General features: G+C 32.7%; 1 protein-coding gene across 2 annotated transcripts in view; it reads right to left on the bottom strand.

The window, feature by feature from the left end:
- Sytbeta (Synaptotagmin beta) overlaps positions 1 to 15,552 on the bottom strand; it is a 141,838-nt gene that overhangs the window by 34,339 nt on the left and 91,947 nt on the right. Inside the window, exon 1 of one of the 2 annotated variants that reach the window (XM_064066858.1) lies at positions 14,275 to 14,664. The exons of the other annotated variant lie outside the window; for it this stretch is intronic. Within the exon in view, the coding sequence (XP_063922928.1) occupies positions 14,275 to 14,430 (156 nt within the window). The 5' untranslated portion in view covers positions 14,431 to 14,664. Of the gene's footprint in view, positions 1 to 14,274; positions 14,665 to 15,552 lie in introns of those variants that run through there. 2 annotated transcript variants of the gene reach the window in all.

Raw genomic sequence — 15,552 nt, 5'->3', positions numbered from 1 at the left:
TGTAAGGCGCACATTACGGAGATTGATGTTTTTTCTTTTTATCGTTTAATACAATAAATTGTAAACGCCACGGAGTACTTTGTGGGGGTGTCCCTGGTGGATTTGGGCTTCTTGCAGACTCGGAGTTATATTGATTCGGGGATGTTTTGTGGAATCAGATGTAAACAGTGGCTAGAAGAAATATGGGGGATTAAGGCTGACAAGCTTGAAGACGAAGAGAAGATTATTAGAAATAAAACATCGATAACGATTATGAGAAGTGCTTTAATACAGACGGCCGAAACTAAAAAAAATTGCCACGAACGTTCGAGATACATTTAAGATAAATACGGCAAAAGGGAGAATGCAGGGTTGGTGACAATAAACAGGGTACTAATTCATTGCCAATAATCGACGCACAATATACAGAACTCTATTAAACGACGAACCGACCGTTGTTCTGTCGAAATTTCCCACCAATTTCCTGAACATTGTTACTGTTTGTTGTGTGCTCGATTGTTTGGTGTATAGTGTGACGCAGCTGCGACAATAAAAAGGGCAAGTAGTTATATTGCGACAAAATAAAGTCTTTTTGGAGATATTGTTTGTTTTCAGAAATACTTCTCCACAAAATGTGACCACTTTTCTATGGACTGTTAACTGTTTTCAATAAAAATACAACTTTTGATCAAAAGATAGATCAGAGTTGGAGAGTTGTGACATTCAAAATGGATATTTAAATGATTTTTTTTGTGTTAATTTACCAAGACTATGGATTTCCATTTGCAGGAAGTTATCAGGATCTGCTAGACCATCATTCAGTCCCAAGGCAAGAGAACACTTGTGTGAACACCATAAAAAAATTACAGTTCTTGTCATGTACATATACTGTGAAACAAAGTCTTTGTAGATTTAGTAGCTATTTATCTAACGACTACATTTCTTAAAGGTTATGCATGAGTTTTACAGTTTAATCAAAGACATGACAAATATTTCCATGGGCAACTTTAATCTGAAAACTTATTGATCACCCTTTACATTGATCGACAGTACCACCTTCCATAAACGACAGTGTTAATTGTGTGATCAATTTTAACAATAACTATTACTCTAATGATTAATTAATATTTATAATTTATGTACCTATTTGTAACTTTTCTGATTTCAATAAAAATTTATTTTGAGTTTATTTTTTTTAATTACTATTTATAATTACTTAACATTGGGAAGCGGCCGTTTTTTTATCAATACGGACTAGTCCTAATAAGTTAGTTTATGAACTCTAAACGATATCATAAAATGTAGATTATTATACAAACGGATATAAAATTTTTTAAACGAATTTTAACTTTTGGTTAATAGTTAAACAAGTTTATGGCGGTTTTCAAGATTAGAAATTTGGTATTTAAAAAAAAATCGTTTTCACTTATGTTATCATAAGCATGGTAAATCGTTAATCAAAATTGTTTATCCTTTTCTAAAAAATTTATGCCGTTATCTGAAAATTTGGCCGAAAAAATCCTCTTTAAAATATGCAAATGTTAGGACTCTATGCTTGTAGTTTATCAATTATCAATGCACTCACAGTTTTTTAATTAATGATTAAGGTAGTTTATTGCATTGATTAATTCAAGAACGACCCACTCTGCTTTCCCGAAAATTTGGGAATACAATACAGTCATTTTTGTGACGTCATCACAAAATTTTGTAATGGAAAAACTCACTTGAAATAAACGCGTAGCACGCTTCTTTACATTTTCTTTATACATTAACTATACATCCATATCTTTATTTTAACTTATTAGTGTTATTATAAAAAAATAAAATTCTCAAAATCAAATCCTACAATTTTTTGAAAAATCTGGATTTACTTAGCTTTGACCAATTTGTTGGTATCACAATTTTTTGACATCATAATTGTTTCAAATTTTCAATTTTTGTTTTCCTCAAATTCCCAGTTCTTGATTTTTATTTTTTATTTTCCCGATTTTTTAAGTGTCTCAATTTTAATCTTTCGATTTTTCAGTTTTTCAAGTTCTTGATTTGATTTTTCCAAGTTCTCATTTTATACGTTTTCGTTTTTTAATTTTTATAACTATGCAATTTTTCCAATCGAAAAGTTAAAAAATCGAAAAATTGAAAAATTGAAAAATTCAATATAGAAATACTTAAAAATCGGAAAAACCGAAAAATCGAAAAGTTGAAAAAACGAAAAATTTGCAAAATCGAAAAAGTGGAAAATTGAAAAGTTGCAAATCGAAGAAACGAAGAGACAAAAATTTGAAATATTGAAAAACTAAAGATCGAGAAACTTGAAAAAGTTAATGATCGAAAAATTGGAAAGAAGAAAAAACGAATTGAATTGAAAAATTGGAACAACTTCAAAGGTCGTCAAAATTGTAAAGTTGAAAAACTGTAACACTGAAATGTTGAAAAATTGAAAATCGTAACAGCGAAAAAGTGAAATATTTTAAAAATTATAATTATTAGATATATATTTAAAATGAAATCTAGTAAAATTTTAAAACAAAAATTGAAGAATTGAGAAACTAAAAATCTAAAATTGGAGAAACAAAAAATTAAAAAAATACAGAAGTTGAAAAATCGAAAAAATGAAAACCCAAAAAAGAAAAATTAGGAATTCAGAAAAAATTGAAAAACAAAAAATAAAAATCGACCCAAAAAAATGTAAATCGGAAGATTGAAGAAATGAAAATGTGAAAAATCTAAAAATTTTAAAATAAAAAATTTAAAATACGTTAAATTGCAGTTCGAAAAATCACAAAATCTAAAAACTGAAACATCCAAAACTTGGAGAATCGGAAAACTGAAAAAATTAAGAATGAAAACTCGAAGAGATGCATATCGTAAAATTGAAGAAACAAAAAAAAATATATAAGAAATTGGAAAATTGCAAATCGAAAAACTTAAGAAACGAAATATTGAAAAAATTAAAATTTAAAAACCAAAAAATTATTAATCCCAATATGGAAAACTTGAAAAATTCTAAAAATAAAGAAAATAAAAAACCGTGTGGGTAAGCGGAGAAAAATGTTACCTAGGTGGGAATTGAACACACGCCTCTCGCATTCCAGGCAAACATCCAGACCACTAGACCACGAAGCGACTTATCTTTCTCCGCTTACCGACGTGTGCCGCCACAACCGAAATGAAAAATTGTAAATCGAAAATTTGAAGAAATGAAAAATTAAAGAATGAAAAATTGAAAAAATTAAAATTGAAAAAACAAGAAATCATAAAATCGAAACATTGAAAAATCGAATAATTGAAAAAATAAAGGAAATAAAAAATCGAAATGAAAAATTGGGAATTAAACTGAAAGTTTAAAAATTGAAAACTCGAGAAACGTACCTAATTCGAAAAATTGCAAAGACCAAACATTGAAAAATTCATAAGTTGTAAAATTAAAAAAGTGAAAAATTTAATCTTGAAAAGTCGAAAAATTACAAATCGAAGACCTGAAGAAAAAAAGAAAAAAAGAAGTATTGAAAAATTTAAGTCAAAGAAGCTGCGGGAGTGTTATTTACGCCCTTGATTTTTACTGTGAAGAGGTAAACAAAATCGCAAAATTTTAATTTACTGGACTGCACTTCAGGGGCGAGGAAACTTTTGTTGAGATAACATTCGATCAATTTTTTTTTAAGTGTTTGAACAATGAACATCTGTAGTAGAATGTTGTTCTTGTTTCTAGATTTAACCCATAATTATCACTACTTAATTAACGCAAAAACTATACCACAATCATTTAAACTATTCAAGAACTGTTTTAAGGTATGAATTTGTTCATATTTTTCGATTATTAGCAAGTTGATTAAAATATGTCGTGGGTATTTTAGGGTAGGATGCTTTGTTGCTAATTTGGAATACTCAATGTGAACACAATTTGGAATATTCTAAATGACATGTATGTATTCTATACAAAGTTTTTTTCTTCTGAAGAGTTTCGCCTCTGGTATGGTTGACATACTGAGTTACCGTGCTCTTTTGCCTTATTCCTAATTTCTCAAACCTGCTCCTGAAGATGACAGAAAATTATTTATTGTAATTGATTCAATCAAACAATGATCTTGATATGACATTTTTTATTGATGAAACCTGGTTAGGTTAGGTCAGGTTTGTAAACTTGCAAAATGGGAAGATCTGCAGTGCAGAAAATCCTCATTATTTTGGAGAAATACCATTGCATCCATAAAAAATTGGAGTTTGATGGACCACTTCTTGAAGACGACTAGGGCCACTTCTAGCTGCAGGAATTTTTTGACCAACTTGATCCTGAAGAACTGCAGAATAGATATTTTGGTGCAATAGTTCATATGACTCAAACAAGTTTGAACTTTCTTAGAGAATTTTCATAGCGACCGTATCCACCCACGTCAATCACCTAATTTGTCATCTTTAGATTATTTCTTTCTCTATTTTCAAACAATAAATGGATATCTACAAATGAAGACCTAAAAGTGGGAATCATACAAGAGGTGAAAGTGTTTCACCGGAAGGTTCCTACTCGAGTATTTTAGAGGGCAGTAATTTCCGAAATCATGGTGCTGAAGGTAAGCGAACAAAAATGTTTGCTGCCCTGGTGGGAATCGAATCACACATCTCCCACTTGCCGGGTGCCTTGACCACTAGACCACGAAGCCGCTTATCTTTCTCCGCTTACCAACATGTTATTGTGCTGCCACCTTTTACTCACGGCAATGGTACGGCAGCAGTCTTAGAACTGAGAACACAATACCCATGTTGTTCTGCATAGCAATTCAAATGGTACAATGTTTCGAAAAAATCTGTAGAAACTCCTTATAATGTGATTTATACAATTATTGTTACAATATTTACAGAGGTAAAGCTTCTAAATGTTTTTAATTTAATATTGGAAATGTAAATAAATTAGGTATTAAGGTTTGGGTGATAAAAACTTAAGGAGGTACTTAGTCTTGAACTATAAATAAAGTTCGGCAAAGTGTTAACAGGCACGTCAGTAACGACGAAGAAAACTAGTTGTGGAAAATAAACTAACACAAAACGTTAGCACACATACATTTATTTTATAAATTACCCTAATAAAGTTGTCTTATTCGTTGAATAAGTAATTTTTTATTTTGACGCTTCAATGTCACAAGGACCGTCATTAAACTGTAAACATGGTGCCTGCGTCCCCTGGCACGAAATGTGTCCTATTAAGTTTCATTACCCATCGACATAAACGACGATTTACTGGAAATTACATTATTACTCTCTCCGGGTATAAGTTCTCTAATCCATTAATTACACCCCAAACATTAAAACAATTTGTAAATTTAGTGGCTGAAAGCAAACAAAAACACACCATTTCAGTCTCTTAATAAATATACATGAAACATTCCATGTTTTACATTCACTTTTTCTTTTAATCCCCTATTAATGGAATCCAGTTGTATTACGATAAAAATCCTCTTTTTTTCATTTGATATGCTTTTTTTGCACCGCTCCACCCTCTGACGCAATTTACACTGGATCGATAACATTTTTTTTTATATTCGGGAGAAACTTCTTTATTTATTCTAAGTAGGTGTCTTTCGACGATGTCGAGTTTTGTTGTTTTGAAATCTCCCTCTTCGGAATATTTCCGTTAAACTGAATCCTGTAGTCTCAAAGATACCGAGTCGTTTGCATAAAGAATAACCTTCAAAATTTAACCACCGCACTCCTCAATTTTTGTTACAAATGTAACAATCATTCTATAGATATAAGAGAATTTTTACGTTAATATCATGTTAGATAACAGAGCATGACATAAAGTTCTGAAATGAAGATTTTTTGAAATAGGGGAATACAAGTTGTCAGGATCAGACATGATCAATTTTGGACTACAGTATTTAGTAAGTTTTTTCAGTTATTTTGGATAAATTTCCTTGTAACTGGGTACTCATACCTTTTGTAAAGAAATATATTATCATTATTATTATTATGATTATTGTACCAAACGGTCTTCCATTGCGAAAGCTACTTTTCGATTTAGTCGTCAACTGTCAAATGGACACACACGATCCATTATCGTTATCTCCGTTATCATGCGAGGGGCATGAATTTCGTTTAGTGCTTGCCAACATTAATCGACGATTAGCACACGAAACGTGTAATTGCGGATTAGTGCTTTATCGATCCGCTTGTTTTGACATCTATATTCCTCCCGTTACGTAACAGTGGTCCAAGCAAATTGATTATGGAACAGATAAATAAAACACCTTGTTAGAGTAAACATCGTAAATTTTTGATCGCGGCAAACTTAACAACTACGAGGTAATTCGTGTTTACCTTAATAAAGTAAGCTCCACGGGCTCCAGGAGCCTAAGAAAAAAGTCGGCTCGCCTGCGGGATCAATAAACCACTGTTGGTTTACCTTCATTAAGATTTAATTAAAAGTTATGTCTGTTTAATTATTCGCCGATACGGCCTGTTACGAGTTCTTGACGAATTCTTAGGAACGTGTTTTGCTGGAGCGCTGTGTTTCTCGGAAAATTCGGAACCGTTCAGGAACTCGACGAGCTCGAACGTGTTACGACGAAAACTGCTGCTTGTTGCTAAAATTACATCGACTTTAATTAATGGCGAAGTCTTCATTTTTTGATATTGATACTTAAAAATGTTGCGGGAAGTTTGGAGAACGTTTTGGGGTTTTTAATTCCCGCTCGTCGTGTTGAAATTAATTTTGCTTTTAGGATATTGGATTACGATGAAATTTTCTCGGTATAAGATTAGTATTATAAATATGCTATTTTAAAAGATGAATTCTGTAGAGTTTGAATATTCCCATTTCTTGTATTATGTAAATATTGCACACAGGAACGATTCATTGCAATTAGAAAACCAGTTTCTTGCCTAAAATAATGTGTCTTTTTATAAATTCTTGTGTGTGGAGACAATGTTCTGACTGAAAAAGGTGTACCACAGGCCGGGAAGATCGGTTTATGTTCCTTTCCGTTTTGAGAGATCGCCGTACAACATTCAATATTGCAGCACAACGATTAACAAATTTGCGTGGTACTATTGTTTCTGGAAGAACAGTCTACAGAACACTACAGAAAAACAATTTGTCATCTGGAAAACCTACAAGGGGCCGAAAACTGTTTGCACAGCATCGACGTCAAATTTGCAAAAGAACATCTTAATTGGACAATCGATCAGTGGGAAAAGGTTTTTTCTCAGGTGAGTCCAAATTTAATTTAAGATCAGCAGCTGGGCGAGAACGGGTTTGAAGAAGACTAAATGAACTTTATGTATAGTGTTGCTTTGATGAAATAATACCCTATGAAGGGGGCGGTGTTATGGTCTGGGGAGGCATATCATTAGAAGCACAGATTTAGTTATTATGGAAAAAGGAAGAATAACAGCTCTAAGGTACATTACCGACTGTTTAGTAGACCATGTATCATACGTCCAGACTTCATTTTTATGCACGATGATGCCCGTCCATATCGAATACTGTAAGGGTTTATTTGAATGAAGTTGATATTAGAAGCATGAATTGGCCAGCATGTAGCCCACATCTAAAACCCATCGAGCATGTCTGGGACGAAGTGAGGAAACGCATTAAGAGGTGTGAAAACGTTCCAGAAACAATTCGGCAACTACCACGTTCTCTTCGGGAAGAATGGGAACAGCTGGACTAAGATGCAACAGCCAATCTCTTAGTGTTATATTTTGATTTTGACTTTTTTTTTTTTACTTTTTTCTGTTTCCTTATATTTTAGAATAAAGTTATGTTGCCTGCTAATACATACATTAATGTTTGCTTTTAGGAACAACATTCAGGTGTGTAGGTTTTTTGTCCAGCATCAGATCAAATACATCCCACGTGAATGTAATCTTAAAAGTCTGGTAATTGTCAATTTTTGTTTGTCAAGTCAATAATTGTATGTTTTAGTGAAAATAATTATATGGGCACAAGAGTGTCTAAACAGAAACATACTATTTTAAAAATATGTTCTACAAGATGTTGTACAGAAAAATTTAAACCTAATAAAGTTTTCCCAAAACGTATTAAGCTTTAGTATATAAAATAGTCGTTAACTCATTAATTCGTATATACCTACTGTGATTTTTTTTGATTTGTGATCTAGTTTTCATTGCCCATTACGTCGCTAAATTACGTAGGTTGCCTCTCAGAACATACAACTTGTGTCGTGACAATCTCGCGTTTTAACATAGCCTAAATTGTGCTTTGTTGTCATTTTTCCAGTCAATTTACGACCGTCGTCTGCGCTAATTACATCCTATTTTTCGGCCGAATTTGTTGTCAACAAATTCTTGGGGAAGTACATAGATCACGAATTAAAAAAAAATCGTCCAGTAGGTATTTGTTTACTTCTAAATGTTGTCATACTTTATGCATAAATACTCAAATAGTTGCTATTTTCAGAATCTTGTCAATGACAGAGCGGCAGATCGCTAAAGAAAAAGATCCCGATCTCAGCACATCTAGAAGAAAGTATGTATAACGAATCGAGTCCAGCTAAGTTGCGCCGGAATTATTTTGTACATAATTATTGTGTAATCAGTCGTGTAAATTTGAGTAATCGGCAAATAACTTGTTCAGTTTTACCCACGCCGATTTTATTCCCCGATCAACGTAACAATATAATCAAACTAAGTGCAAAATTTCAGTAACGTCTAATTCGCTGGATACTGTTCTAGTTATATATTTTGTTGCTGTTCACTTTTGTTTACGGCGATTATATATTTTTTACTGTTTTTTGTTTTCCAGAAGCTTTCATTGTTGTTGGTACCGAGTGTACGTTTTTTGCTTAATTCATTTAAAAAAATCATATTCCTCTACTATTTAATTTTTTTAAGCATTTAACATATAAGTATTTTCACTTTGTTTTACTAGTGTGATGAAATGTTATCAACTTTTTGCTTAGTGAGCGTAAGCTACAATTGATAGTGGTCTTTTGGTATAAGTTAAGAATTATCATAATGTCTTTACGAGAATGTATTGCTGGGAGTAGACGTTATCATGTCATCCGTATATTTTCGTGTGAAAACAACTTTATTTTATACACAGTTTATGATTATTGAAAATACTCAGTTTGTTATGCAAATGCAAGGCTGTATTAGTTTTGTTCAAATTACATGATATATTATTGTCATTCAATTAATTTCTTAGCTATGAGTAGATTTTCCGTAGCAGTAGTACAGTGACACTGTAACTCTATAATAATAATAACTGTTCTGAGAATTTGTATATCTTATAGTTTCTATACAAGTTCCATGAACTTCTGGGTGTTCTCTTAGTTTTTTACAATTCTGTATTTGGATTTTACATACTATCAGCAACGTACTTTTCGGAGTTCATAATTTTGTAGTAAACCACAGTGTAAATTTTGAATATTTATAACAAAACTAAAATTAATAACTTCTTGTTAAACCTAAATTCAATAATGTCATCTCAAAATTTTTGTTTGAAATATGAAGCATACCTTTAGTTTAATAATTCACTCATATTTTGACTTTGACATATAGGGTTTATCATAGAAATATTAAATTTGTGATATAAAATTTATCTAAGAAATTGGACTTATCCAATTTATTGTATTGCAAGGGAGAGAAGACCTCTATCGAAATAACTTTGCTCCAAATTTTTGTATACAGTGCATGTTTTTTAAAAGTGGCTATAGGGATTCCCATCTTAAATTCTTTACTCCATGTAAACTTACGTTTGAGTAAAAATTTAGAGTTGAATTTTTACCGGATGTAATTTGGGACATCTTTTGTATGTAGATGTTATTAAAGGTTATGCTTTAAAATAAAGGGTATTTCTTAAAAAAAAATTAAATGATTTGGATATTTTGTCGGTAATATTGTAGACAGTCGTGTAAAAACGGACATTTATATGACGTTTGTCAAATGTGATTATTCGTTTGATTACAGGTTTTTAGTGATCAAAATTCGTCGCAGTACGCATTTAAAGAAAAAATGGAATGCCCACTGATGGCTACGTTAAAGGCTTATCAACAACAGAGAAATTGCGCAAAATTTTGCTGCAGCATTCTGAGATCGTCCCATACCCGGTAAGAGCATAATTTAAAAATTTTATGCCAGATTTATAAACACAGGTTTTCTCGATCGTGGACATCAAAAACGGAATTTCAGTGAAATTATCTTGTGTTTGACTTTTCTAAAAACTGCAGTAAAGGTATTTTTCTACCGCGCACGTTTTTCGATTTTCTAATAGAGATATTAAAGCACCCAAATGACGTCAAAGCGGTTCATTAATGTCCGAAAGTGGTTCTGAAATAGTTCTGGTGTAATTTAGATCGGTAAGATTGGTAGCCATGACGAGAAATGTCAGGTGAATGTCATTGCCAAATGTCAAATTAAAATTTCCCGTATTTCGGGATGCGTAAGGACTTCACTAACTTCATTTTAACTAATTTTAACTTACAGAAACTCGAATTGATTCGAATTACAGTTGTTGTGAAAATTCGAACTTCAAATATTTCGTGGTTCGTGTCAGATCAACGCATCACCAACCACAACAAAATGCCCCAGATTTAAAAAAACGCAAATTTCAATAAAATTTTGCCAAAACACGTGCGCCGTAGAAAAAATAGTATAAATAACTCGTTCATAGGGCCATTGTGGCACTCATCCTTTACATAACTTGCGGCTTCGCCGCTCGTTCTACAAACTTGGATTCGTGCCTTAATATTTGCTTTATGAAACTTGTTCTTTAATATACTATTAATGATTAAATAAAAAATATGGTGTCAAAAATGGTAACATCAAGTCTGTTCCATCTTCCTTATGGAGTTTTTGCATACCAAGAATTCCCTGTTCATTATCTGATGACGCCGGAGAAACCTTTTCAGATCCTCAGGACATTGTGAATGCGTTTGCTAGAACTTTTTCCAACGTATTTACCTCTAGAAGAAATTGTGTCCTCACTGGATCTTCGTCTTACGCCTACAACAATTGTTTATCTATGCCCGATGTCACTCCGGAGGATTTGATTACAACTATGGCAAAACCAGTACGTTTCTGGATCGTTGGAAAATCGCTAGAATAAGTCCAATCTTTTAAAATGGGGATTCATCGTTACTAAGTAATTATCGATCTATTTCCATCTTGAACAACTTCGCTAAGATTTTCGAACTTGTGTTGTATAACTTTATCTTCAGTAAGTTGTCTTCAGTTATTAGTTCTGGGCATCACGGTTTTAGGACCGGGGTTAAACTCATACGCCTCAAAATGACAATTTGCAACGTGCAAATTAAGTATCAATCCCCTTATCGTTTAGCAGGATTAAGTAACTAAAGAAATTGACTTAGTGGGAATTCTAAGTAGATAATAATTTAAAACATAAAAACATGTTCTTAAATTATTTTCGTATTTTTAAATAAAACGACTATATCATATAATAACAATTTATTTATTTATAAATAAATAAATAAATAAATAAATAAATGAATAACTTTATTAGTACGTAGTTACAAAATCTGTTTCGTACAAGTCATATCATTATCTCTAGCTGTGAACAACTCACAGTTTGTTTATACCTTCATCTACAAGATAATCTTCTATGTTATAATATGATTTTTTGACTAGATATTCTTTGATTTTTATTTTAAGATTTGGCATATTAAGCTTTTTAATAAACATTGACAGTTTATTAAATAATTTTACATGAAAACAATTTACACTATTTTGATTTTTACTTCCCGAGCGTAAGCGAAGGAAGTATTTTAATCGAGTCCGTGGGCCGACTCTCTACTTCTACGTTTTCTCGACCTTTGATGATCCCTAGAAAACGAAGAAACAGGTCGCCCGTTTCCATTCGCCTGTTTGTCTGTCTGTCTGTCTGTCCGTCTGTCTGCCGTCCCGATTTTTATTAGGCAGATAATCTCCGAAAGTATTGGGCCGATTATTGTCAAATTTTGCATATATATTAGGAATAACATATAGATGGTAAAACGCTACCCAAAATTTGTTTAATCATCCTCACCAATAATGTGATGACGTCACCTCAAAATTGTACATAGTAAATGGATTTTAAATTGTATAAAATAATATTATAATAACAAATCTTGGAGATGGTTTAAAGTGATGATAAGCACGATATGTGTTTAATCAAAATATATTTACTTATCCCCTCCAAATTCTATCTAAATTGTACAAAATATGATGAGTTTGTACATGTGATTTATCATTCCATTTATATTTTTTTGATCTGTTTATACAGGGTGACTCAAAAGAATAAATGAATGCGTGAATTTATTTTATTGATTTAATCAGGAACTACAAAACCGAATGCATAATAAGCATGGTAAATTGTTGATCAAAATGTATTTGCTCAGCCCCCCTAAAAAATTGATGACGTCACACCAAAATTTTGATGTGTAAATGAAAAAAATAATCACCGAGTCAATTTATTTTATTGATTAAATCAAGATTTGCAAAACTGAATACTTTGAAATCTCGACGTTTGAAGTTATTGGAACCATGGTATCTTTTTAATCAAAAGGTATCTGTTTATCAACCCCAAAAAATTTATTACGTCATCTCAAAATTTTGCAAAATGTGCAAAATATAATCAGTCTATCTATACTTGTAATTTATCATTGCGTTAATAATTTTAAATTTGCTTTTACAAGGTGACTCAAAAAAATCAATGAATCACTCATTTTATTATTGATCAAATTAAGAACGAGCCAAGGTAAGAATTATAATAATAACATTAAGAATATTTTGTTCAATTGAGACTTATTAATAATAATGTTAGTCATCTATTTAGAGGCGATAAACTCATTCAAATAAAACAAATGTCTTCGTGACATTGTTCCGATGTATAAACACAAACATTTTAAACATTGCTAATGTGCTGTGAATATATTTTACCGGTTTCTGTCTATTAAATGCCTGTTGACATTTATAAAATTTGGCTGGTAGAAAAGCCATAACTGTCTCCTGTATGTAAAATCGGTATGGTAATTGTCAACATTTGTCAACGAATTGAAAACAATGCCGAAAATGTCTTTATGTAGTGTTACGATGTTATGAAAATGTGAATAATCAAAAAAATGTTCTTTTTCAAGATTTTCACAAAAAAACGAAGTTGCTTTTAGGAGCTTCAAAACTTGGTACATAAGTTAAATTGTCGTTATCTACTTTGCACGTATTTAATAATAATGATTCATAAGTATTGTTTGTATTGTGGAAATTCTCGAATAGATATAAAAACGCTCTCATTTTATTTGAATGCGTCCTTAATTTAGAAAGAGGTAATATTAAACCAAAAACATTTAGTAAACAGGAAGTTAAAAACAGAAGCTTCAAGAGAAACGACATTTTGAAATAAAGAATGACTATAAATAATAAGTATAATCCAAAATTTAGTTTGAATCACTGCGAACTTTTTGGCGTTATACAAAGAAAATGTGTCGAGCTACTTGTTCAAAAATGGTCGAAATGCGTTCTGGATACTGTGTGTTTTGTTTCAAGAGTATATAAGTGTCCAGATAAGTGGTCATAAAATGATTGACAGTGTAATACCTTCAAAATTTATTTTTAAATACGCTTTCATAAAAAATATATTCTGTCTATATCTCCTTTCCATTTTAAAAATTTTGTAATAGCAATATTTCTACTACACTTTTAAGTTTAAAACAATGCACAGTTACGCTACACAGGTAAGTCGGAAAAGCCAATATAAACAGTGTGCAGTAGATATGCGGGGAAGTGGCATAGGTAGGTACAATGTATGCGGCCCGTTTTAAAATGGGGTCGAATATATATTTTTTGTTGTTATAGTTAGTATCTATAGTGTGAGGTCTGTTGTACTGTCACAGTTTAGTTACTAATACGAACTATAAAATGATTTTTTTAGGGTGGAATTTTACGGCAACATTAAAATGTTATGTTGTAAATTCTGTCAAAACTATTTCGGATATAATTTTAAATTTATCAGATTTGGCGAAAACCTAAAGCCCTCCCACGGCACCATTTTCAGAGCGAGCCCACCGCGTCACTAATCATATCTAGGCCATCAAAACACATGCAAAAACGTATCCCGTGGGCGTCACAACAACAACATCACTCCCGACTCCCAGACCGTCCATTCCTCTCGTTTCCTCCGCACGCCATCATCATCATCCCCGTTCTCTCTCCCATCAATTATCTTCTCTCGATCTCGCGAATTTCGTCCCGATTAATCTCAACTTCCCGTCGTCATCTCTGACTCTATCGATTTCCCGGAACGTGCGTACAACGGCCAACGTGTAAACAATAAACAAATACCTCGACGCTGTTATTGCTACTGGTTGTATTGCTTCCATTTTCTTGGGAGGTCGAGGCGAACTTCGTCGTCCCCAGCGCCCGCTCCTTGGCGGCCTTAGCCCACGACTCCAACCTCTTGTGCGTCACCCAGCAGCCGGCAGGACCCATTCCGGACATCGTTCAACACATCGGACATCACGGACTGAGGCCGGAATTTTTGAGTGGCTGGCTCCGGTCGTTCCGGGCACAGGTCGGGCGGACGCGTTCCGACATACTGAAAGCTCGTCTCGGCGGTCTGTTTCTCCCGGGCTCAACAGGTTGAGGGCTTGAGCGCTTTCGGAAGCTACGACCTACGGCCGACACGGCGGAAGCTTTTGGGACAGGACCGGAGTCGCGGCGATCTACACACCAACGAGGATCGAGCCGAAAGAAATCCGAAAATTGCATTGTGTTGTTGAAAGAAAAAGATAAAATGTTAAAATTGTATGAAAATGAAGTTCTAACTGTAAGAACCAGAAAAATTTTGGTAAGATGTCTCTGTTTATTACTTATTACAACTTCACTGAAACTTCTCAAAGTGAGATTCAACTGCATTAAGATGCCAACATTACTGATTTGTTACGAACTTCTTCAGGTTATCTGTCAAGTTAGTTTTTAATGTTAAACGTATTGAAATCTTTGGTTGCGCTGAGACAAATATTCTTGTATTTACATTTTTTTCTGTCAAAGTATTTTCAAAAATATAATTTTTCTACTTCCTTACTTTGATTGATATTACATATCCACTATATGTATTTTAATGAGGTCTTTAAGGTCTAAGTTCTTAACTAATATAAATGCAGATTATGCCCTTATATTACAGGTTGCCATCGGAGGCAACAGGTGAAGTATTTACCATTCAATTCGGTGAAAATGTCCTATAATATGAGCGATACCGAAAATTTAACGCCACCTAAAATAATTGAAGAGCCACCAGAATGACAATTGATTTTGAATTATCCCTTTTAGTCACAATTAAAAATATTAAGATGAAATAACACGAAAATTCACACTTACGGGAAAGTATTAATGAATATGCAAGAAGCACATAAATCTTCGCTCAGAAAACTGTAGAATCCCATATTTCTTTATCAATTCATCAACTGAAAATGCACAGATCAAATCGTTGGAATAAACAAGTTTGGAAATATTAAATCTTTCGAATTCCAGTTTATACACCGGACACTGCTTTCGGTGTAGTTTTATTACAATATTAATTGATACTGATGGTGACAGAACATCACGGTAGATGAAAATTCA

Source organism: Zophobas morio, unplaced genomic scaffold (assembly GCF_036711695.1).
Source record: "Zophobas morio isolate AGI-343-1 ecotype UQ-CSIRO unplaced genomic scaffold, CSIRO_AGI_Zmor_V1 ptg000029l, whole genome shotgun sequence".
Classification (NCBI taxonomy): domain Eukaryota; kingdom Metazoa; phylum Arthropoda; class Insecta; order Coleoptera; family Tenebrionidae; genus Zophobas; species Zophobas morio.
Note: the sequence above shows the minus strand (reverse complement) of the source record. Positions and strands in the feature narration are given on the sequence as shown.